This window comes from Cebus imitator, unplaced genomic scaffold (assembly GCF_001604975.1).
Source record: "Cebus imitator isolate Cc_AM_T3 unplaced genomic scaffold, Cebus_imitator-1.0 Scaffold13, whole genome shotgun sequence".
Lineage (NCBI taxonomy): Eukaryota > Metazoa > Chordata > Mammalia > Primates > Cebidae > Cebus > Cebus imitator.
The window spans coordinates 11,561,164-11,583,774 of record NW_016107328.1 but is presented as its reverse complement, the minus strand read 5'-3'; the positions used below and the strand labels follow the sequence as shown (position 1 = coordinate 11,583,774).

Genomic DNA, 22,611 nt, shown 5'->3' with positions numbered 1-22,611 from the left:
GGCCCTGTATTAAGTGCTGAAAACCCAGACATGAACTGACCCTGTCAAATTCCAGCTAGGAAAAAAAATCAATATTTTCATCCAATCCAAGAAGCGCTGTCATGTAGGTTTCTGGATTTCCTTTTTCATCTGCACTGAGTCTGAACAACGATGACCTGTCAACAGAAGTCATCTCCTTTCTCATGAGTCTCCTTGTCTTTCTAGATTACTTCCCTGATGGCACAACACGTTGCCTGGCATGCCATAATCTGCCCTCCAGAGGTCAACACACATTCTCCCACTCTTTGTCTACCAGGTCCTTCCCACTGGAATCTCACTTCGGCCATGCAAGTTCATCTTCTAAAAGAGAACATTACTAACTCATGTGTTTTCAATGATTTTTCCAACACACACTTGTCACAAACTCTAGATATGTTTAGAATCGTAAGAATGTTTATCAGGCCAAAGGATCAAGGTTATATTTCTTCCATGCTCGTTGTGGTTTCCAATGCAAACTGGTCAAAAGATATATTGGGTCACATAGAACAATTTCAGATGACTTCCTCTGAGAGCCGTGCAGCTTGGGTTTGTTTTAATTCATGTGTAGAATTAATCATGCTTGTCTCAGCTACACTGCACATTCTCATGGAGAAAAAAATGATTTCTCACAAATATGAAACCCAGGTAGGTGAAGTTTCATTTGTGAATTTCACCAGAGGCATGGGCAACTTTATAGCCTAAGTCATGGGTAAATAAACAGAAAAGAACAAGGTGATTACCTGAACTTGATAGTGCAAGTTGGTTACAAGACCAGAAAGGACTTGTGAACTGCAGTCTCCTACTTCTCTAAGCCAACACTAAATGGAGGGGAAAATTAATGAAATCATGACCTTGATATTTAAAACTGCCATAGACAGTAAACTTTTGGCTATAAACATTTTTTAATACATTTGATGATGAATAGCTAAACTTTCAAGGTTAACAGTTTTCTCAAGGTTCTTCAATAGCTCCTCCAAACTCTAGCCTAGTGGGGAGGGAAGAATGTGGGAACCAAGATGATCATCACAAGAAAGCCAGTTCCCTAACACGACTATTCCACTAGGATGTACTGAATTATTTGTGTCTGAAGAGAGGAGAGAAACCAAGCAGCAATTTACCTGATTGGCTGCTCATTAAACAGCTAGCCAAGAAAAACAGTCACCCACCACAGGTACTAAGCCACTCCAGCCTATACCATGCTACCATGGCCAGCCTGGCGAGCTCTCAGTGGAACAGGGGGCTGGTTAATAGCCTGCCACTTTGTAAGTGGGTCTAACTCAGTGATGGAGGTGGTCTGCTGGCTGATATCCAGGGACTGCAGACACAGTGAATCAGGACAGACCAACCGGGGGGTCCATCTTAGTTCTGCCCTGACATCCTAAGGCAATGGTCCAAGCCTCCATCACAAAGATCACAATGATCTCTCCTTTCTGTGAATGCCTCTGATATTAAAAATCTGCTTCTCTCATCCTGGCAATTCATTAGATGCTGTACTACAATGTGACTTTCAGTGTTTCATGTCTGTAGGTCTCATGTTCTGGATTTTCCTTATTTTCATGACTTTTTTTCTCTTATCCACTGTATTGCAATACATATAGCCAGTTTAAAGTTTAGCTTCATTACAGTATACAAGAATTCTAGGGTTCCAACCAGATGAAGCTGACAAACACTAGAATTAGCCTTTATATTTGAGAGGGCAGGGGCCAAGCCTGGTATTGTTCTTATGGCCTCCTGAAAATTCAGCAAGCATGTCACATTATAGGTGCCTCATACTTAATGTGTAAATGAATAAACAATTGAATGAATGGGCCCAGTGCTCAAATTTTGTTTTCAGTCTCACTCTACTTGAGACAGTAAAGAGCTCTGCAGTAAAAACAAGGAAGGGAGAAATTTGAACTATACCAAGTGGTGGGAATACATCACGATGACTCAGTGGGATGTGGGGAAAAAATATTAGAACCTACCTCATATTTTAAAAATTCTATTTCTGGTATGTTTTATATAACAGCAGTGACTTGCCATATTTTGGGGCAATATGGTAAAAAAAAATGGATTATAGTCAAAGATTATGCTCAATAGCATAACAGTGTCAAACGGAATGTGCCAAAATGCTCATAGATTGGTTGCTTCAGCGTTCTTTAAGAAGTGAACAGAGAAGCCTGTCTGAGGCTTGAAAAAGAACATACCAATTTGCTCACTGAAGACAGAAGGTGACAGAAGAAGCAAACTGAAAGGCCTGCAACCTTCCCCTAATGCTTGCAGGATGGCCGAGGGAACTGAGGTCCAGAGAAGTTAAGTGCCTTGCTCAAAATAGTACAGATGGTTTGTGGCAAAGCTGGCCCTTGAACACAGGTCTCCCGATTCCAAATGCAGTGCTTTAGCTTCTGTTAAAACTTTGCTTTACTACTGACTATCAGTATAGAGATTTCAGGGCACATATAAAAAAAACAGCTACAATTATACTGATGCATGGAAACCTCTCAACAGAAATATGTGATCATAAGCTACAGCCAGACTCTAGGTCTGAATGCCAACTAATTACTAGTTATGCGATCATCAGCAAGTTACGGAAATACTTTGCACTTCAGTTTCTTTGTTTCTAAATTGAGGGTAATAATTGAACCCCACAAAGTTGTTGCATTTTTATTCTGTCACTTCCCTATTTCAATGGTTTCCTATCACCCTCAGGAAAAAAATCAAACTGATTAGCAGGAGGAATAAGACCTTTCACAGTGGAGCCCCTGCCTGGCTCTACACCCTGCCTCGATTCCATGACATGGGCTTTTCCCTCTGCCAGGTGTGCTTTCCCCTTCTCTCTGTCCTCTTAGGAACTACTGTTAATTCTTCAAGATCCAGCTCAAATTCCTCCTTGTTGTAAAGTTCCAAGACAGCCTCCATCCCCAAGCCAGGACTCCTATCTGTTCCTCCAGAAATATTCCAAACCTAGTGCCATCATGACACCAAGTGTCATCTGCTGACTCGCCCATCATATGCCACGCCCCTTCCCCTTCCCTGACTGTGAGCTTCCCAAAGAGCAGGAACTGTAGCTTTTGTCTCTGTGTCCGCAGCACCTGCCTAACACATAACCTAGTAGACAGTAGGTGCCTAATAAATATCATTATAGTATATCACACTAAGCTACTCAGTCACCGCCCTTGTGTGAATGTAGGAGATTACTCCTTCAAAAGCTGAGCTGTTCCGCTTCTGTTCTTTCCTTTCTGACACGGTTCCCTGCATTGCCTATTGCCATTCATCATACATTATTTATTATCATCAAGTATTTATTAACTGTTATTGTCAAGCACTTGTCTAAGATGTGGGGATCCAGCACTGAACAAGTGACAAAAATTCCTGCCTGTAAGAATTTACATTCTGGCTGGGCATGGTGGCTCACTCCTGTAATCCCAGCACTTTGGGAGGCTGAGGCAGGTGGATCACTTGAGGTCAGGAGTTTGAGACTACCCTGGCCGGCATGGTGAAACCCCGTCTCTACTGAAAATACAAAAAAATTAGCCAGGCATGGTGGTGCGTGCCTGTAATCCCAGCTACTTGGGAGGCTGAGGTACGAGAATTGCTTGAATGAGGGAGACAGAGGTTGCAGTGAGGGGAGAAAAAGAAAAAAAGAACTTACATTCTAATGACCCTAAGACAGGACTTTCTGCTGATTTTCCTTAGTTTTGTATTATCCAGTCAAAGGGCAAACTATTTCTCGCAGTTCTAGTTTGGTCCCTGAAGGAGCAAGAACCTTCTTCCTGGCTGGCCTTGGACCCAACCCTTGGTCTCTGGCAGCCACTTATTCACTGTTGTTCGTTTTCTGGGGTCTACATTTAAAGTTTTCAATTGCTTATTCTATCTCTGGTCTAGATTTCTACTCAGAAGGAATTTATTTTGATACTTTTCTAGCTTCATTTACCTAAATACCATATTTTAAAGCAAAACAAAGTTTGTCTCCTTAACCCTGTCCACTGGGATTTCATTCATCCTCTATAGCTGGAGATGACAGTGCCAGGAAATGTGATTATCTTAGCTGCTCTGATGAGCCTATTAGATGGAAGTATGGCTAAAAAAAATAATCAACATCATAACCTAAAAAGACCTTCTATTAAACACAGGAACCTCCACCCTCAACACACACGCAAACACTGCATATATACACAGACACATCTGCATTTAACCCATAAAACTCAGATACTCCCCTGAGAGTAGAGAGTAATTCTGCTCTAGCATAATGTAAATCACGGAAAGGATGTAACTAACAGACACAGAGTTCTCCACTGCACATATTTATCCAGCTGCCCTCTTAGCTTCTCTAGCTTCCCTTGCTCAAGCAGTGGATAGATGATGGCTGACCACGGGCTACAGCCTGTGCTAATGCACCTCTATTATATGCCCCTGAATATGAGGTAATTTATACATGGTTAAATTTAGGCCTCATATCTCACCCGATAATAATAGTTTAGAGTAGACAGTGGATTTGGGATAAATGGAATAGACATCTCTCCCCTCCTAAAGACAAATTCAAGGGCTGATTATTGGTATAAAGAAAATTAGATCAAGGAGGAGCCAGGTTATCTGGGGCTAAAAAGAAAATGCTTTTAAATTTCATTTTAAAAACAGTATATTGTCTTGATGGCATGGACTAGTGACAGGTAACTTCCACCAAAATTTTGATCTCAAAGGAGAGGGCTGGGCATGGTGGCTCATACCTGTAATCCCAGCATGTTGGGAGGCAGAGGTGGGATGACCGCTTGAAGCTAGGAGTTTCAGATCAGCCTGGGCAAGATAGTGAGACCCTGTCTCTACAAAATAAAACTAAAAAAATTAGCCAGGCATGGTGGTGCTTGCCTGTAGTCCCAGCTACTTGGGAGGCTGAGGTGGGAGTATCACTTGAGCCTGAGCCTGGGAGGACAAGGCTACAATGAAGGTAACAGAGTGAAACCCTGTCTCTAAATAAATAAACAGACAGATAAATGGAAGAAGGAGAAGATGCTTAGAATGAAAATGACTAAAGGGATCAACAGAGCTACACAGTCCTGCTTAATAAACTTACAATGTCTGCTCAGCTGAACAAAGTCCTTCTATTAGATGTTATGCTTGGGTACTTACCTCCCTTCAAAAAGAATCTGTCCTTCATATATAGCCCCTTATAAGGGGAAAATGCCCCCATCAATGGACCCTGCTGGAAGGATATTACTATTATGGCCGAATGGATGAAAGGATAACCCATGAACAGAATTTACCAGATACGAAAGATAAAATGGGTCAATTGGATCATAAAGTCAACTGTCAGTGTCATGGAAAGGCACAACAGAGATGAGATAAATGAAGAGAATAACCTAAGTTTCAACCTTCCCAATTCCCAAGTGATCTGGCAGTATTATAGTTTGTATTTATACATAGTCATGATAATCTCAATTGTATCCTTACAAAAAAGATTAGTGGATAAAAATGTACCTCTGGAGCCAGTCTCCCTGGGTTGAAATCCTGACTCTGCCACTAATTATGTTGCCTTCTAAGCCCCAATTCCTTCATCTACAAAATTGGATAATTAATGTAGTTACCCTTCACTATCTGTGGAGGATTAATTCCAGGACCCCCTGAAGACATCAAAATCTATGGACGTTCAAGTCCTTAATGTAAAACAGCACTGTATTTGCACATAACCTATACACATCCTCCTGGATATTTTAAATCATCTCTTGATTATTTACAATACCTAATACAGTGTAAAGCTATGTAGATAGTTGTTATACTGTATTATTTAGGGAATAATGACAAGGAAAAAAGTCTCTATGTGTTCAGCACAGGTACAGCCATCCATTTTTTCCGTACTTACTATTTTTTGATTCACTGTTGGTTGAACCTATGGATGCAGAACCCATGGATAAGGAGGGCCAACTGTGCTATCCTCAGAGGCTGGTTGTGAGGACCAGATGTGATAAGCACACAATGCCAGGCATGCAATATATGGTCCGTCATATGTGTATTAATATGCGCTCCAGGTGATTCTGATGCGTGCTAAAGTTTGAGAAAATGGAATAAAGGTTTTGGTGGAGAAATATAATCACTCCATATCTTTGACTGAAGAACAGTCCTCCTCTATCTGGGGAAGATCATCCATCTTCTTTGATCAAACATACAGCTTTGGAAGGGATAGATATCAGAAACCAGGTCGGACCTCAACTGGGCCCTCCTTGGGCTAGACTGCCTTGCTAGACCTTGTTACAATCCTTCTCCAAATCCTAGTAAACATCACAAATCTGAAGAGACTTCATGCCACATTACAACACAAGCTAAACATCATTGGGCATCACCCCTAAAAAGCAGCCACTCTTTTCTTCTTTATAATCTGTGACTCAAGGGCCTCTTGCCCTTCGTATATCATTCTCTGCAGCGATGGAAAACAGGGATCTCTTCTCAGAGAGTCTTAACTTGAAGGCCTCTGGGATCACACCACCTCTTGGCATCCCATCCTCTCAGCTCTTGGCCCTGTCGTCACCTCTCTAGCTGAGGCAACTGACAAAGATGCCTTGGTGTTTTTGTCCCTCCAGCCTTCTTGGCGTTGAGAGCTTAACACAAACAGTGCAGATGTGAGAAATTAGACAGTAAATCCTAGACAGTAAAAAGATTTGAGGGTGAGGGGAAAGTACTTTCAAAACTAGCCCAACACTCACACAAACTACCTCAAGGACTGCTGCCCAAAGAAACCTCTCTGGCTCTCATCTAACTTGACTGTAATGCATCTTGTGCTTCAAACGTGCCTCCTTTTGGCAAACTACCACGAGCAAAACAAAGCTCCTGACAAGAAGCACTTCCTGGTGGTTGACTTTAATGCTCCCTTTCTCCTTTTGATCTCCTAGTTGAGGCTATATTGCCCCCTGGCCTCTAGGCTGAAAATCCTCAACACATTCCTCTCCCTTTCGAGATTTACAGCTTTTCTGACATTTGTAGGCTGTGCCCGTCTCCTCTCAACTCTAGCCTCCCCTCCCTCGCATAATATTTAGGCTTTCTTTAGCCAAATGCCACACATTTTTTTGGTGCTTTTAATCTTTTTCTATAAATCAGGCCTTTCATGGCATCTGAACAGCTGCTGGAAGACATATGCCCAGTCAAGTGCCATGGTCTCCTGAATACCAGAGAAGTAGTGCACTGGTCAGCGTGTGCCCTTGTGAATAGAACCACATAAAATCGTGTGTGTTGATATAGTCTGTGGCTTTGGAAACAAAAACTGAAAGGTCACCAGGACACTTAAATATCTTTATCCAAAATCCACTCCTAAGGGGCAGCAGTAAACCAAATCTAAAACTTCACAGAAGGGGCTCTGACTTCTGTTCCCAGCATACAACCTTTCACTGTGTGGCCATTCAGCAATTCCCTTCTCTCCTTCATGCTTCAGTTGCTCGAGGTAGATTAAGAAATTCATCATTTTAAGACAATTAAAAATACTATGGAAACGCTAATGTTAATAATGTTGATCATAGTTGTTAATATTAACTTTGCAGTCACATGGTGACATCTTAGGCTTTCAAAGAACTAATTATAGTCAACTTGTACCATACCTCCAAGGAGCGGATTTTTAAAACTGCTCCACTCATACACATTGGTACATGGCCCTTCACAAACCAATGAGCATTAAGTTTGAGATTGGGCTGTGGAGGGCCTTGGAGCTAAAGCATATAGAGATTTCTGCTAACTTGACCAACCCACCCCAAAGTCTGTGGTTAATGGATTACAAATTTGGGTAATGAAGGACAATAAATCACAACTATAATAATAAAGCTGAAAGTACACACAATTTAAATAGAAACACCAGTGTTTTTTATCGGAAATGAAAGAAACCATTGATCATAGCAACTGTCTGAGATTAGCAGGGAGCCACATTTTCAAACATCCTGCAGTAAATCCAGAGCAGATCCAGCTGGAAAGCAAGAAATAAGACTTAAAAATTCATACCACGCTTTGAAGTTTGCTTCTTTCACAACCATGCGTCTCTGATTTCTCTCAACCATTCTGAGCTGCTCTTGCTTGTTGAACTTACTTTAAAAAAGAACACAAGCCACAAACTTGCATATAATCTTTCAAATGGACTCCGGCTTTTTGCAGGGATGGGTTGGGAGGGAATATGAATCCCCAAATACTTTCTCTTGCACATGGAATCAGCCATCAGTTCCACTGACTCCAACCAGAATAGAAAGCCACCCAACAATAAAATTAGAAACCACTCTTGGTTCTAGGAAGTACTGCTATTTCTCTTGTGTTCTTTCCTTGACCTATCCACACATTTTACATTTTTAGTTTTCATGTGCTATCATCTATCAAAAACAAGTAATGGCAGTTAAAAGGATACAACATGCCAGATGCTGAGAATACCAAGATGGCAGCCTAAATATGTCTTCTTTTCCATAAAGCCATGTGGAACTCCAAAGTGGGCCACGTCACCATAGTGAAGTAACTGCTACTCTGTTAAATCATCAGAAGAAAGCAAGCCAATGGTCTACAGCTTCAGTCTTGCACAGGGCTCACTGTTACCACCCTTTAAATCTCACCTACCAATGGTGTCACAGTAGGTGGGCACTCGGCCAGTTCCGCTCAAATCCCAGGTGACTTCAGAATAGGATATGGCATCTTAGGCCATTTGGACTGTTAGATCCCTTCTGTATTAATCACTATGGGGAAAAGAGATATTCCCTATGACTGAGGTCCAAAAATCCTTAGTATCTCCAATGACCATAAGGAAGAATTGGCAAGGACTAAGAAACATGTCCTTGGCCACAGAACAGTGTCAATAACTAAGCACAGAACTCTACAATAAACTATATGTCTGAATTTCTGTCAACAAAATGAAATGTGAAGAAGAAAATACTGTAACTCAAAGTGCCTAGTGTAGAACAATATAGAATATACAACCAAAAAAATCCTTATTTCTATCCACATCTCTCCTGTTAAATGACAGATTGGATGACTAGAAGATTGCTACAGTCTTTTCCAGCTCTAACAATTAAGATCATAAGGTGGGTCTGAAGATCAGGAACATTCACCCAATGATAGGGTTTAATTCTGATTTACAAAGTGGGAAGAATAAGTGTGTTGCTGATGTTACCCTAGATTAAACACAATAAAAAGGACCTTCAGAAATCTTCTCATTGGTACTTTGGCATACCTGCAACAGTCTCGCCTTCCTGTATTGCTGTCTCTTTCTCACTCTATATACACTTCACATCTTGCCTCTTGCTCTCTCTGCTTCTCTCCACACAAAGGTATACAAAATCAGAAGTGTGTGCAAACCAGTGAGCACGAGAAACACACTGGGATGGGGTGGGCCCAAGGTCTACCTTGTCCTGTAATAGATTTCAGCTGCAGTGCACAGTGCACTGCCTAAACAGTGCTCCCTTGAAAACAGTTGTGGGGTGAGAACAAGCAGCCAAGAGCGCCAGTGATAAAATGATCTGAGTTGCCCTAAAAGGAGTAGTACACAGCAGGGGCTGATCCAGGGAAATGAAGTCCCTTCTGCTCTGATGCAGAGGAGGGAATGCAAGTGACCTGGCCCAACTGAGAGATCTCTTCCACCCCAACAGATCCTGTACTATTAATATCTGCCAGCTGCAGGCCCAGAGCATCCCCCTGCTGAGATCAAAAGAGCCCCTATCTTAGCTGGAACAAGGTCATCCGCACAGGGCTGTAAAAAGCGAGCCCTGGCTGGCTGCAGGGACGTCTATGGGGGAGGAGAAGTCAGGAGATGGGAGGTGCTCTCTCACGCTCCTTTAATCTCGGCTGACCAGCTGTTGCCCTCCCAGTGTTTGTAAAGTTGAGAGTTCTTTGTTTTTGTGTTGCTGGGTCTCCCTGCCCCCACCCTTATTAAATGTGTGGCTGAGTTGTTGGCTTGGATTAAGTAGACTCATGTTCACTGCTTGACATCATGATATAATTCCCTTCATTGAGGTTTCATTCCACTGTTGAGTTATCCAGCTCCCAGGTGAGAGAGTTGAAGAAGGGAGAAGTACACCCCAAAGGCCAAGGACTTTCCTGGCACTGCTCCTGCCCTGAGCTTTGTGCCTTGAGAAGGAATGAGAGGACACACTGAATTTTCTCTATTTACTTAAAATACTTCCTCATATGTGCAGTGTGCTTGTCAGTCTGCAGCCTGCCTTTCACAAACTATTCCATTCACAAATTACTGGGAGAATGGAACTTTCGGGACTTATGCAAATTGACCAGAGTTACAAAGTCACCCCATCCCAATGTGTTTCTCATTCTCACTGGTTTGCACACACTTCTGATTTTGTATGCCTTTGTGTGGAGGGAGGCAGACAGAACAAGAGACAGACAGGTAAGACCAGAAGCGTACACAGAGTGAGAAAGAAAACACACATGGAGGGAAGGCTGCTACATGGTATGCCAAAGTATCAGCGCTAAGATTTCGGAAAGATCCTTTTGATTGTGTTAATCTAGGGCAACATCAGCAACACGGCCAATCTTCCTACTCTGTAAATCAGAATTAAAACCCCATCAGTGGGTGAATGCTCCTGACCTTCAGACCTGCCTCATGATCTTATACGTTAGAGCTGGAAAAAAATTTAGCACTCTTCTATTCGTCCAACCTGTCATGTAACAGAAGAAACTGAGACCCAAGTGATCAAAAGGCCTGCCCAATACCACAGTTAATAACTCAGTGGCAAAGCTGATACAATGAATGCTTGAAACAAAACAGAGCAATTTATATATGTGTGTGCACATGTGTGTGTGTGTGTGTGTGTGTGTAAATCATAGGAACTTAACAACCGTTGTAATATATTTGAATGGGTATAAATGTTCTAAGACATTGTCCATTTTAATCCACTAATAAAAACCTTCATTATAGACATTAGGAATATATTTCCATAGCCTCTTTATCTGCTCAGCTATACAAAAAAGAAAAAATCTAGAAAAACCAATTGTTTCCATTCCTCCTTGGATTTCTGGGAGGATAAGCTGGTAACTCCTCCTTTGCTGTGAACACAATGTCAGGAGTTTCTCGTGGCAGTTATACTGCAGCCTCAAAGTAATTTCTTTTCTATGTGATTTGCTCTTCTTCTTTGCTTAAGATAAACCAGGAAAGCAACACAAAGAAAAGTACTTACTGGTTTTCAAGTAAGGAAGAAGTTTATTCTGGTCTCCTCCTCAGAGCTGAATAAATGTGTGTGTGTGTGTGTGTGTGTGTGTGTGTAATAATTATAACAATTTTTAACAATGTTCATAGGTACTTTATATGATTCTCATGATCACTGTTCTTCCCAAGTATTTACTGTGATATTCATTTGGTATTTTTTTACTGCCTAGTATGTGCTTAGAATTTTGCTAGTCACTGGATAACAACATGGATACAAAATAATATGACATGGTTGTATCTTTAAAATCTGCCAATTAGGCAGAAAAACATGAAAAGTTAAATTAATTTTCTTTTCTTTATATAGTTGAGCAGATAGCGCGGCCACAGAGGAAAAACAGAGAGTGAGACCACAGGCAAGGAGGTTCCGTGAAAGAGGCAGTCTTTAAATAAGCCTCGAAGGAGTGGATGTGGGATGAGAAGAGGCAGTGGAAGTGAAAAAGGGAAGTGCTGTTCTGGAGAGGGAGAGCTGTCTATGCACAGGCATGGACCTGGGAGTGGGGAGGGGCAGGCAAAGAGCAGCACGCTTGGTATAGGAGCTTCACCTAAGATATTGGCAGGAACTAAATCTGAATAGAAAGGAAATGACAGATTATGAAGGGTTAAAAGCATTAACTTTATCTAGTGGTGTTTTGGAAACCAGTCTACCCAAAGGAGAAAAAAACAAAACCAAACAAAAACACCTGATTTTTAGCATTTGCTGATTTCCATGGTATAAATACTTTTACCATGGGTGATTTCAAGCTAACAAACCCCAAATCCCTAAATATTTTAAAAACAGCTTACTGATTTTAGCTCATTCTCAGGGAAAAAAAAAATTCAAAGATTTCTGAGTAGGAGAGCAACATAGTAGAACGATGCCAGATGGGGAAGTTCAATTTGGTCGTGGCAGAATGGAAATGGTAGAGGCTACATTGGGAAGGTCAATCTGGGTGTTATTAAAATAAGCCAGTTGGGAGTTTAGTAAACCAGCTGATCACAACACACATTACAAAAAAGAGGGGACCAAGGAAAGATATACATGGAAAGAAGGACTAAGCAGATTTGATGACAAAAGTTTCAGGAAGGAGGAATACTTGATGATTCAGGTTTTCAGCCCCGTTGATGGGGGTTATGATGACGTATCCTTGAATTTAGAAGGAGGGTACACAACATGTTGTATAGTCTTCATAAATAAGCCATCAGTTTTCACTCCTAAAGTCACCACTAAGAGGCAGAGGTGTGGTTCTTGCAATTTCTAAGACCATCAAGCAAAGTTGATGGGCAGAAGACTACCTGGGCAGTCAGTCAGGAGCCTTGCTAGGCCTAAAAGTCTCCTGTATTCCATCATGAACAATTCTCAGAAAGTGGAAAGGGAGGAGGGGTCTGGAAGAGCTATGCCCATCTACCCAGGCCTGCAGAATTCTGCATGAAAGATACTAGAGTATAAGGAGAACAACTCAGAAATGTCAAGTAAGCACTTTCAATAAAGCTAGAAACCACCCTCTGGTTTACAGATGTTATTTCCCCAGCTACAAAAAGCTTATTGCCATCGAAACCATAGACAGTCTGACCTTTGCTAGCAGGGGGTGGAGAAAATTTTGCAGATTTACCAACGTGGAGATTTTTTTCTTAATCTTCTGTAAAGCTGATCAGGAATGTCATATCTCTGGCACATGAAACTGATGTACACTTTTTAGTCCAAAGGAGCTCAGCACAAAGAAAAGGCTAAATTGCTATGGGATCACTGGTAAAGCCAACCTTTGAGCATCAGTCTCAAAAACAAAATCATTTAACAATTCATCAGCCCTTATTCTGAGGACCTGAAATAGCCCACAGAGGAGTGATCGGCCTCCAACTGGATCTCATTTATAGAGGCAGGGCAAGAGACTCCCCAAGTATAAGATCAGATGCCAGGAAAGGTGGCCAAACCTAAATCAACAGGCTCTGGTTGGGTTCACTGGCCAGGGCCTATTAGCCATATCTCCCAGCTCTCAACAGGAGGTGGGGAAGCAGTGGGGCTGTATGTCAGTGTCAAGTTTCAGCCTCTCTAGGACGGATTCCTTACCTTCAGACAGGGACAAATCATCAGCTGGAGACACCAGGTCTGCCTGAGAAGCCAGGGCTCCACTCAGATGGGTTGTAATCTGATTCGTCAAGATAACCTGTGAACAGACAGGGAGAAGGGAGGGGTAAGGGAGAATAAAGACAGAAAAGACCAAATTAATTATTAGAACTATCAAAAGGTAGACTGTGGTTTAGGAGAAGACTGATAAACACAGAGGTAGGAAAACCCCAGCTCTGACTTTCACCAGCTTTATCTTTAGGCCAGAATACCTGGCAAGGCCTAGCAGTTATTCAAAACCCAGAAAACTGAGGAAATAGAATGACTTTTTTCAGAGTAAGGCCTCTATCAATTCATTCTAAATGCTGTGTAAGTTGGGACTGAGGCGTGTTATCATATCAGTTAAATAATAGACAGCTAACCACAATTAAATTCACATGTACACATTTTATCAGACTTTAATTTTTAAAATTATATCTGCCAGGTCCGGTGGCTCATGCCTGTAATCCTAGCACTTAGGGAGGCTGAGGTGGGCAGATCACCTGAGGTGGGGAGTTCGAGACCAGCCTGACCAACATGGAGAAACCTCGTCTCTACTAAAAATACAAAATTAGCTGAGTGTGGTGGTACATGCCTGTAATCCCAGCTACTTGAAAGGCTGAGGCAGGAGAATCGCTTGAACCCAGGAGGTGGAGGTTGCGGTGAGACAGGATCGCACCATTGCATTCCAGCCTGGGCAACAAGAGCAAAACTCTGTCTCAAAAAAAAAAAAAAAAGAAAAAGAAAGTCAGGGTTTTATTTCCAAATTTGTGAAATAGGAATGAGTTTGACTCTAAAGAAATAACACTCCTCGGCCGGGCGCGGTGGCTCACGCCTGTAATCCCAGCACCTTGGGAGGCCGAGGCGGGTGGATCATGAGGTCAAGAGATCGAGACCATCCTGGTCAACATGGTGAAACCCTGTCTCTACTAAAAATACAAAAATTAGCTGGGCATGGTGGCGCACGCCTGTAGTCCCAGCTACTCGGGAGGCTGAGGCAGGAGAATTGCCTGAACCCAGGAGGTGGAGGTTGTGGTGAGCCAAGATCGTGCCATTGCACTCCAGCCTGGGGAACAAGAGCGAAACTCCGTCTAAAAAAAAAAAAAAAAAAAAGAAATAACACTCCTCTTTTAAATAGTTGAATTCTAACAAAAGAAGTTCAAAGTCTCACTATGTATTTAAGGCACAAATTAACATAATCCTACCTATACAAAAAAAAAGTTCATAACATTTAAAATTCCTGGAAAGGACTTTAAAATAACCTAATTAATGTGATCCAATGCCACACAATATTTTCAAATTGGGTATAGTCAAGAAACTATTCCTAAAAAATCCTCATTTGTAAAATCTACCTTATTGTTTAGAAGCCTAGAAGAAAAATAAATACAGATTCTTTTCTGGAAAATTGTAACATAACGAATACCACAATCATTTTCCAAGGTTTAGATGTTCTCATCATGGGAAGAAACTATGAGCATCTTGGTCACTCAGAGGCAGTGTCCCTTCTGAAAAGGGCACTGGGCATTTAGTACACAATTCAGTGCTTGAAATATTTGTCTAGCTGGGCTGTGCTGGTCTGAACCAAGGGTCAGCTATGGTTGTTGCCACCCTGATTTGAACAGAAATGGAAATCACCTCCATTCTTTATTATCCAGCTTTTCAGTCACACCTCTGTCACTGTATCCTGAATGGACCAGTGACACATTATAAATCCTGTATCAATGGCAGCTTAATTGAGGGCTGAGAGGGAGCAGGACAGCAAGGTCAGGTAAAGAAATGAAGTACTCGAATAGCAAAGACAACCTTTTAAGGTCCGCGTGCCCACTGGGCTTGTGAGCCTCCAGTCACTCTACAGTAATAATCAGGTATTGCAGGATTCCACTCAGTATTTGCTAATCTTATCTCTCATATTCTTTTTTAATTGCTACTTTCCATCAACCGGTGAGAATCACCTATGTCTTCAATTAAAATGGCTGGAAACTATATGAGTATAAATAAGGACTTGTGTTCATTTCTCACTCTGTCTCTCTCTCTCTTTTTTGGAGACAGGGTCTCACTCTGTTGCCCAGGCTGGAGTGTAATGGCACAATCTTGGCTCACTGCAACTTCCACCTCCTGGGTTCAAGTGATTCTCCTGCCTCAGCCTCCCAAGTAGCCGGGACTAAGGCCTATGCCATCATACCTAGCTAATTTTGTATTTTTGGTAGACATGGGATTTCATCATGTTGGCCAGGCTGGTCTTAAACTCCTGACCTCAAGTGATCCACCCGCCTTGGCCTCCCAAAGTGCTGAGCTTACAGGTATGAGCCACCATGCCTGGCCATTTCTCTTTTATAATATAGGGTGAGAGCTTTGGAGTTCAGTAAAACTGGGTTCAAATTTTGATTCTGACCCTGTGTAGTTTTGAGCTTCATTTGTTTATAGGTCAAATAATATCTATCTTATATAATTTTTATGAGAATTAAATGAGATAATCAATGTAAGGTACTTAAAGTATCTGGCACATAGTAAATATTCAATAAATAGAAGCAACTGCTATTATTTCCTTCAGAATGAGGATATACAAGTTAATAAATTAGTATATGTCATAGGCTCCAGACAGTTGGTTCTAACAATAGAACACTAAATCACAATTTTCTATATCAGGATACACTTTGGTACCAGATCATTTGTACCTATTTTAGTCCTTCCTAAGTTTGATTTTAAAAATTTTTTTATTTTTTATCTTTATCTTTTTTCTTTTTTTTTTAAAGACGGGGTTTCACCAAGTTGGTCAGGCTGGTCTTGAACTCCTGACCTCAAGTGATCCGCCCACCTTGGCCTCCAAAGTGCTTGGATTACAGGCGTGAGCCACCACGCCCGGCCCTAAGTTTGATTTAACTGCAAAGAATTTGTGTGAAAATCTTAGTAAGAAAAATATAGTCATTATTTAAATCAAGGCCAATAAGATACTGACATTGCTCTGAAAAATACTATGCGCTTTACCTACCAATGAACTGAATAATATATTTGTCTATCTTTGTAAAAAAAAAATGTGGAACTTCTGAGAGATCTAAATATGTCAGCTCTAATATTTTTGTGATTCTTAAATGATGGCTTGGTGAAAATGACTGGGACTCCAATGTCATGATTAATAGTAATGAGAAAAAATTTCTTTCTTAATACCTACCATGTAAAGCATGTCACCATATACATGGGGGAAATCAAGACATAAAGGTACTGTATGTCTCTAGAAACTCTCAAATTCAATGATGAGGCATTGACTAAAATATTTAGATCACTTTTTCTCAATTCACTGGTTCTGTACTTGTACTGAGATGATGGTTTTATTGTATAGAACTAATGAAATGATACCCTACGGAACATAAAACTGAACTACAGATGTACTTCAAAAGATACCCAGCATAATTTCCACTTCTGGTGAAACAGTAGATGGGGAAGAAGATATTTTCACTCCCCAATGTCAAAAGAACAAGCTCCTAACTGATTTTGCTAATAATCCTCTTCCTTTTAATTATGAGTCTTAAAGCCAAATCGCCAAAGGGATACATAGCAACCAAACTCAGGGCTTTGCTAATCATGCCATCTTATGGAATTGTTGTGGCTTTCTAAATATTTTCAGCAAAAAGGAGAGAATGAAAACATTTCCCAAAACAATGATTACAATCATCACAACTTGGGCAGAAGACTATAGGTATATTTTCCTCTGAGGCAATCAGGAGACTTGAAAACTCTACTCTTAAAATAACATATGAAATACTATTACAAATTATAAACAGAGTCTTACCACGATCTGGTTTCTAAAAGTGAATTCTAACAGACACTTCAGGGGGTTTTCCTGCTGCTTTGCTCCATGGGAAAGACTGAGACTTCTGATGCTCAGCACTAAATTTGTGTAAGAGCAATTTGCACAGTGTTTAGGACAAGGGCTTTGGAATCAGACCTGAACTTAGATCCTGGGTTCTACCATTTACTAGCTGTGTGATATGGGGCAAGCTTCATAATCTCTCTGGGTATGATAATACTTAGCTCACATGGTTCTGAGAATTCAGCTGGATAATGCATAGAAAGTCCTTAGCACAGTACCTGGCCTATGGCAAATGTTACTCTATCATTGCCATTAGTTATCCTTTGCTGATTTATACCTTGCTTGTTTAGATATGAAACCCATGCCTGATTCCATTTTATATAGCATATAGCCCACTGCTGACAAACAACAAACATTTGTTGTCAATATGTTCAAAAACAATACAAATTTAATTGAAAGTACATATGCTATTTTTGCTATTTCCCTAAAATACGGCTTATTGAAAACATACAACACACCCCCAACTACACACTAGCAACTACATGCAAGACTAGAGTGGGATTTTTGGACAAAGGAAAAGATACATATTTTTAATGGTCATGATTAGGTCTGAAGCCAGGAATAGACAGAATCCAACTTAATCAGCTTCTCTTGAGGAAGAATACCATCCACCTACTAGAAGGAACAAGAAACCCTAAAAGTTATATAAAGTAACTTCTGTCTCAACTCAACTTTATGTATGAGAGACTGCTTACTCCTAAGCTTCTTTGCATTGCCCTCTTCAACATCGGTTGCTTACAGAGGTGTACGTGTATATGAAATGGCCTTTCATATAGTGTCACATAGACCTTGAGTCCCATTTTTAATATTTTCCCACAAGGGAAGATGGGGAGAGATTTCTCCCTTAAAAGCTATGCCCCCAGGTTTCCAGTTTTCCTCTGCATTATGTAGCTTCTCTAAAGGCATCTTTTTTTTTTTTTTTTTTTTTTTNTGAGACAGAGTTTCACTCATGTTACCCAGGCTGGAGTGCAATGGTGCGATCTCGGCTCACCGCAGTCTCTGCCTCCTGGGTTCAGGCAATTCTCCTGCCTCAGCCTCCTGAGTAACTGGGATTACAGGCATGCGCCACCATGCCCAGCTAATTTTTTTGTATTTTTAGTAGAGATGGGGTTTCACCATGTTGACCAGGATGGTCTCGATCTTTTGACCTGGTGATCCACCCGCCTTGGCCTCCCAAAGTGCTGGGATTACAGGCGTGAGCCACCGCGCCCGGCCCTCTAAAGACATCTTACTCAACCCTTCTGTGTACTTCAGTCAACTATCTACACTTAGTTTAAGAGAAAAATTTAAGATCTTTAAAAAAGAAATACAGGGTATAGATTCATAAACAACCCAGCAGGTCCTTCTTTCACAGACAGCAGGATGTGTAAGCTAGAGAAAAGAGATAGAGAGAGAGGACCATTTAAGATGAGATGAATTGGTAAGGCAGAAGGCTAGGAAATCAATGTCATTTTGGTCAAAAGACAGAGGTTCCTGGCCATGAAAAACCAACCCCCCCAACGCACAAACAAAAGTACATGATTTATTTCCACTAAGTATTTAAAAAGGTAGCTTAAGGCAGTAAAACCTTGAGTTAAGAGAGAATAAGCAGAATGAGCTGGTCTTCAGTCAGGGGACTGGGCCAATTGAGCCTAACTCTCTGCTAGTCTGTGTGCCCAGTGCAGACCCTCTGCCTTTAGTTGACCCATCTTTCTTTAGCTATGCTATGACTAGACTATACCCAGACTACACCTACCCTCTGCTCAGGCTTACTGTTCCTGGTCTTAAGGAGCCACACTGTACATGTCTATATTGACCTACTCTACATTGAAGGTTAGAAATATCTTTGCAGGGGGCGTCCATGAGTAGCCATTTTGCATACTGGAGCCTTCCATGAGTACTAGAATGCATTGGTGGAGAGAAAATGGGATAGCCCTGAAGGTCTGAGTAGGAAACTGCCAGGCCTGAAGGCACAGCCTTTGATGGAAGCAGCCCATTTTACCTGACTCTTGGTGGGTGACAAAGAGGAAGTCTGTGGTCAGCCAGGGATAGAACAGGTTGAAATGTGATATCTGGCCCTGTTTGGTCAGCAGAAGAGATACTCATGATCAGCAGTATAATTACTGATTAAAGTCAGATTTTTAAAGGACCTAAGAATCTGCCAAATGCCATCATTGAGCTTTCTGTGGGGGCAGCTGAGAAGCAAATTTTGTAATACCCATTTTCCACCAAGTGAACTGGTGTCACCTGTCTAATACCAATCTCTATTGAGATGAGGGCATGCAGGCTTCCCTGCCTGCTCTCCTTCCTAAAGGCAACATGGGACACAGGAGAAAAGAGAAACTCTCAGCTCAGACCTACTGACAGGTGACTTCTCCAAGACTTAATGTCCTGCTCTAGAGAATTCCATCTATAAAAGTAATAAATAAAGAAATCTAATGTCCAGAAATACACTGAAAGATGATCAAGATGCTATACTGTAACAAGACCAATCTTGTGATAAGACTCTTTTCAGACTTTGCTAATAAATACCATAAATCAAATAGGTCATTAGCTTCCGTTTCTATGAAAGTCACGCGTGTGAAGCAATCTTATATGAATTCTGACAAATTTTTGGTGGTTTTCAGTGGCCCTTGATAGCATGTGGTTATCATTTCCGAGGCCCATGGAAGTTTTGAAACTAAAGCTTTTTATGCAACTCATGTCTCTGTACAACAGAGTTGAAGGGGTAGGCTGGGTTAGGGGATTCATGAAGCAACCTCAGGCATCTCAGGGGCATTTCTGGCCCATAAAACACCTGCTTCCTCCTCCCGTCCACTCACTGGCAGAAACCTGCCACAATTTAACACACATCAGGAAGTTTCAAAACCACTTTAACTGGGCCAGGATAGCAAGGTGCAGTGAGAGTCCATCCTGGTACTTCTAGCTCTCAAGTAAACAGTAGCCCCTAGATAATCTGGGTGGCCAGAGAGAGAGAGAGAGAGGCAAAAAGAGAATGTGGGTGCTGACTCTACTCACCAACCCACCTGGCGCTAAATCCAATGCTTTCAAAGTGATAAGCCTCTGCCTTTCATAACTCTGAAGGCATACTCTTTTTTTCCTCTTTGTACTAAAAATGGTCTCTCTGCTTAAGGGACAGCTTTTAAAATGTTACTTTTGTATCTGAAGTGATCCTAATTGCCATATATGACAGTGACCTAGCCTTTCTATCCAGACGCCTGGGATAGTCGGAAATTCAAATTTTAATCCTGGCTCTGTTAAGGGTTACTGAATGCCTTGCTTTTAAGGAGACAGAGACCGGAACTTTCCTGTGAGAAATTGTTCAGGTCCATTGAGTCCTTTCATCACCAAGGTCTGAGAGAAAGGCCTGGAGTGGTTTCCCCATGCCATCCTCCTGCTCCCCACCCATGACGGTGTCTGCCCCAACCTGTCTGCTGTGGTAGGAGCTGGAGGTGAGAAGGAGACAGGAGGAAGAAAGAGAATAAGGAAAGCAATGAGGGCAAGAGCCAGAAGGAAAAAAGTGGGAACAGGGTAGGTCTAGAAAACCCACGCTCCCAGACACACGCCTTTCCCCGCCCCAAGCCCTTCCCGTCCATTTTCAGCTTTGGAAAGAGATACCCAATATTTATTATGAAGAAAAGTCACATAAAATATTTTGGAATTTGAGCATCACAAAAACAAATCTGGTTTTACTATTTGCTGGCTTAGTTTTGCCAAACTCTAGAAAATAAAAAATCATTCCACAATTTAAAAAAAAAAAAACAACTTTTACCTTAGCTTCAGCTCAGAAAATATTAACTGTCAGTTCTAGAATAAAAAACTGATAAGGTTTCAATATTCCAGCCTGCCATTTCCATCTTGAAGGACTGCACAACAATTGTTTTCTGGGAAAATCTGAAAGGCTGCGGGGAATTTTTCTTGTGAAATATTTGTAGAGAAGAAGCCAAATTTCAATTTTGCTTGAAGAAAACATGGGTGTGGGAGTCAGGCAGCCTTTTATTTCTGGCTCTGTCACTAACCTGTGCAATTCTGGGAAATTCTCCTAACCTCTCTGTACCTAAAAGTGTTGAGTCCACAAAAGATATGCAGAGAATGAATGCATTACAACTGTTAATGTGTCTGCTTAGAATAAATGTTTCAGATATTTCACTCACATTAGGATGAGTGCTGTACTAAAAATGCCATCTTTGCATTGCTTCTTATCTTCAACCTTAAGAAACTCGTCCCACACAGAACGAATTGGCAGTAGCCAAGGAAAAGGGGGTAGAAAAAGGGATGAAGGAACAACTTGAAATAATTTGTGTTTATGGTGAGAATACTTTCAATCTTAATAAATTCACACGTCTTATTATCAGCCCTGAGGAAAAATCTTCTGTAGATTTCACTGTGAAATCCATAGGCAAAGCTAGAGAAACCCTCTGCCTAGAAGGGGAGTCCCTAAAGAAGAGAGCGGCTCAGTCTGAGGAAACGCAGATGGAGGAGGTGAAAAAAATCTCCTCAGCTTTGCACAAGCACACACTCAATCACAGAGGGAGCTGACGCAAGTAGTGCTTCCATCCTACTTTTGACCACTGAGTTCAGAAAAAAATGCGTTGAAGCAGAATTGCGTCTGCCATTTGGCAAAAGTAAACACACAAGATAAGCATGTGGCTCCCTAGGGCAGCTTTCTCTTTGGCCTACTTCTCTTGGGGTGCACACACAAGGGGATGCAGTGGAAACCGTGCGCCGGCAGCTACCATGCCATAGACATAGGTGTGGAGAGCTGGTTCCACTGCCGGCTGCTCCACTGGTCCCAGTGGGCTGAGGTTAGCACGTGGTGGTTCCGGATCTCAGATGGGGCCAACAGTTGTAAAGAGGCCACAAACAGTAAGCTAATGTGCTGTTTCCACCTTCAGCCCAACCCCGGCGGCATCCTGTCAGTGATCTTGGGCCCACTGCAGGAAGTAACATGCACAATTGGTGAGCTGTGACAATGCAGCCACAGTGGCTTCCAATGGTGCATTCGCCAACTGTGTGCAATTTTGCAGTTAGTATGAGGCCAAAAAAGTCTCTGGCCAGCCAGAACCTGGAAGAGAACAAGGCCAACAGTCAGCTGACTCTGAGGTTCACATGGATGTGAAAGAAACTAACCTACCGGCCTTCCACCACAATGTACGTGTCCTGTGGCCAATTTGCTTTGGCACATAGTGAGTATCACTTCCTGCTACCTTATCACTGCCCTCTGAGTCCCACAGAAAGGCAGAGGAGGTGAATTTCCAGCGCCCCCCCCCCAAATTTCTGCTGACCTTTTTAGGTGTTTTTATTACTTGATGGTGCTTTCTATTCATGTGTACGCCTGGGCTCTGGGGATTCCCCTCCCTTTGATTTGCAAGGAGGAATAGAAAGACACAGCTTTGTGATCGGTCCATCACAGACGACTGGTATTAAGTGATTTCCCCTCCTTAGACTCATTTGATACCAAGAAAACCATTCTGTTGAGTCACTTGCTCCTTGCAGGTATGAAAACATGGCAGTTGCGGG

General features: G+C 41.7%; 1 protein-coding gene across 7 annotated transcripts in view; it reads right to left on the bottom strand.

Annotated features, from left to right (window-relative positions):
• Positions 1 to 22,611, bottom strand: part of RAD51B (RAD51 paralog B) — a 661,060-nt gene that overhangs the window by 184,035 nt on the left and 454,414 nt on the right. For all 7 annotated transcript variants that reach the window (XR_001816721.2, XM_017499426.2, XM_017499401.2 and 4 more), the window contains one exon: positions 13,209 to 13,305. Coding sequence is in view for 6 of the 7 variants with exons in the window: in XM_017499426.2 (XP_017354915.1) it covers positions 13,209 to 13,305 (97 nt within the window). In the remaining variant the exon portion in view is untranslated. The remainder of the gene's footprint in view (positions 1 to 13,208; positions 13,306 to 22,611) is intronic.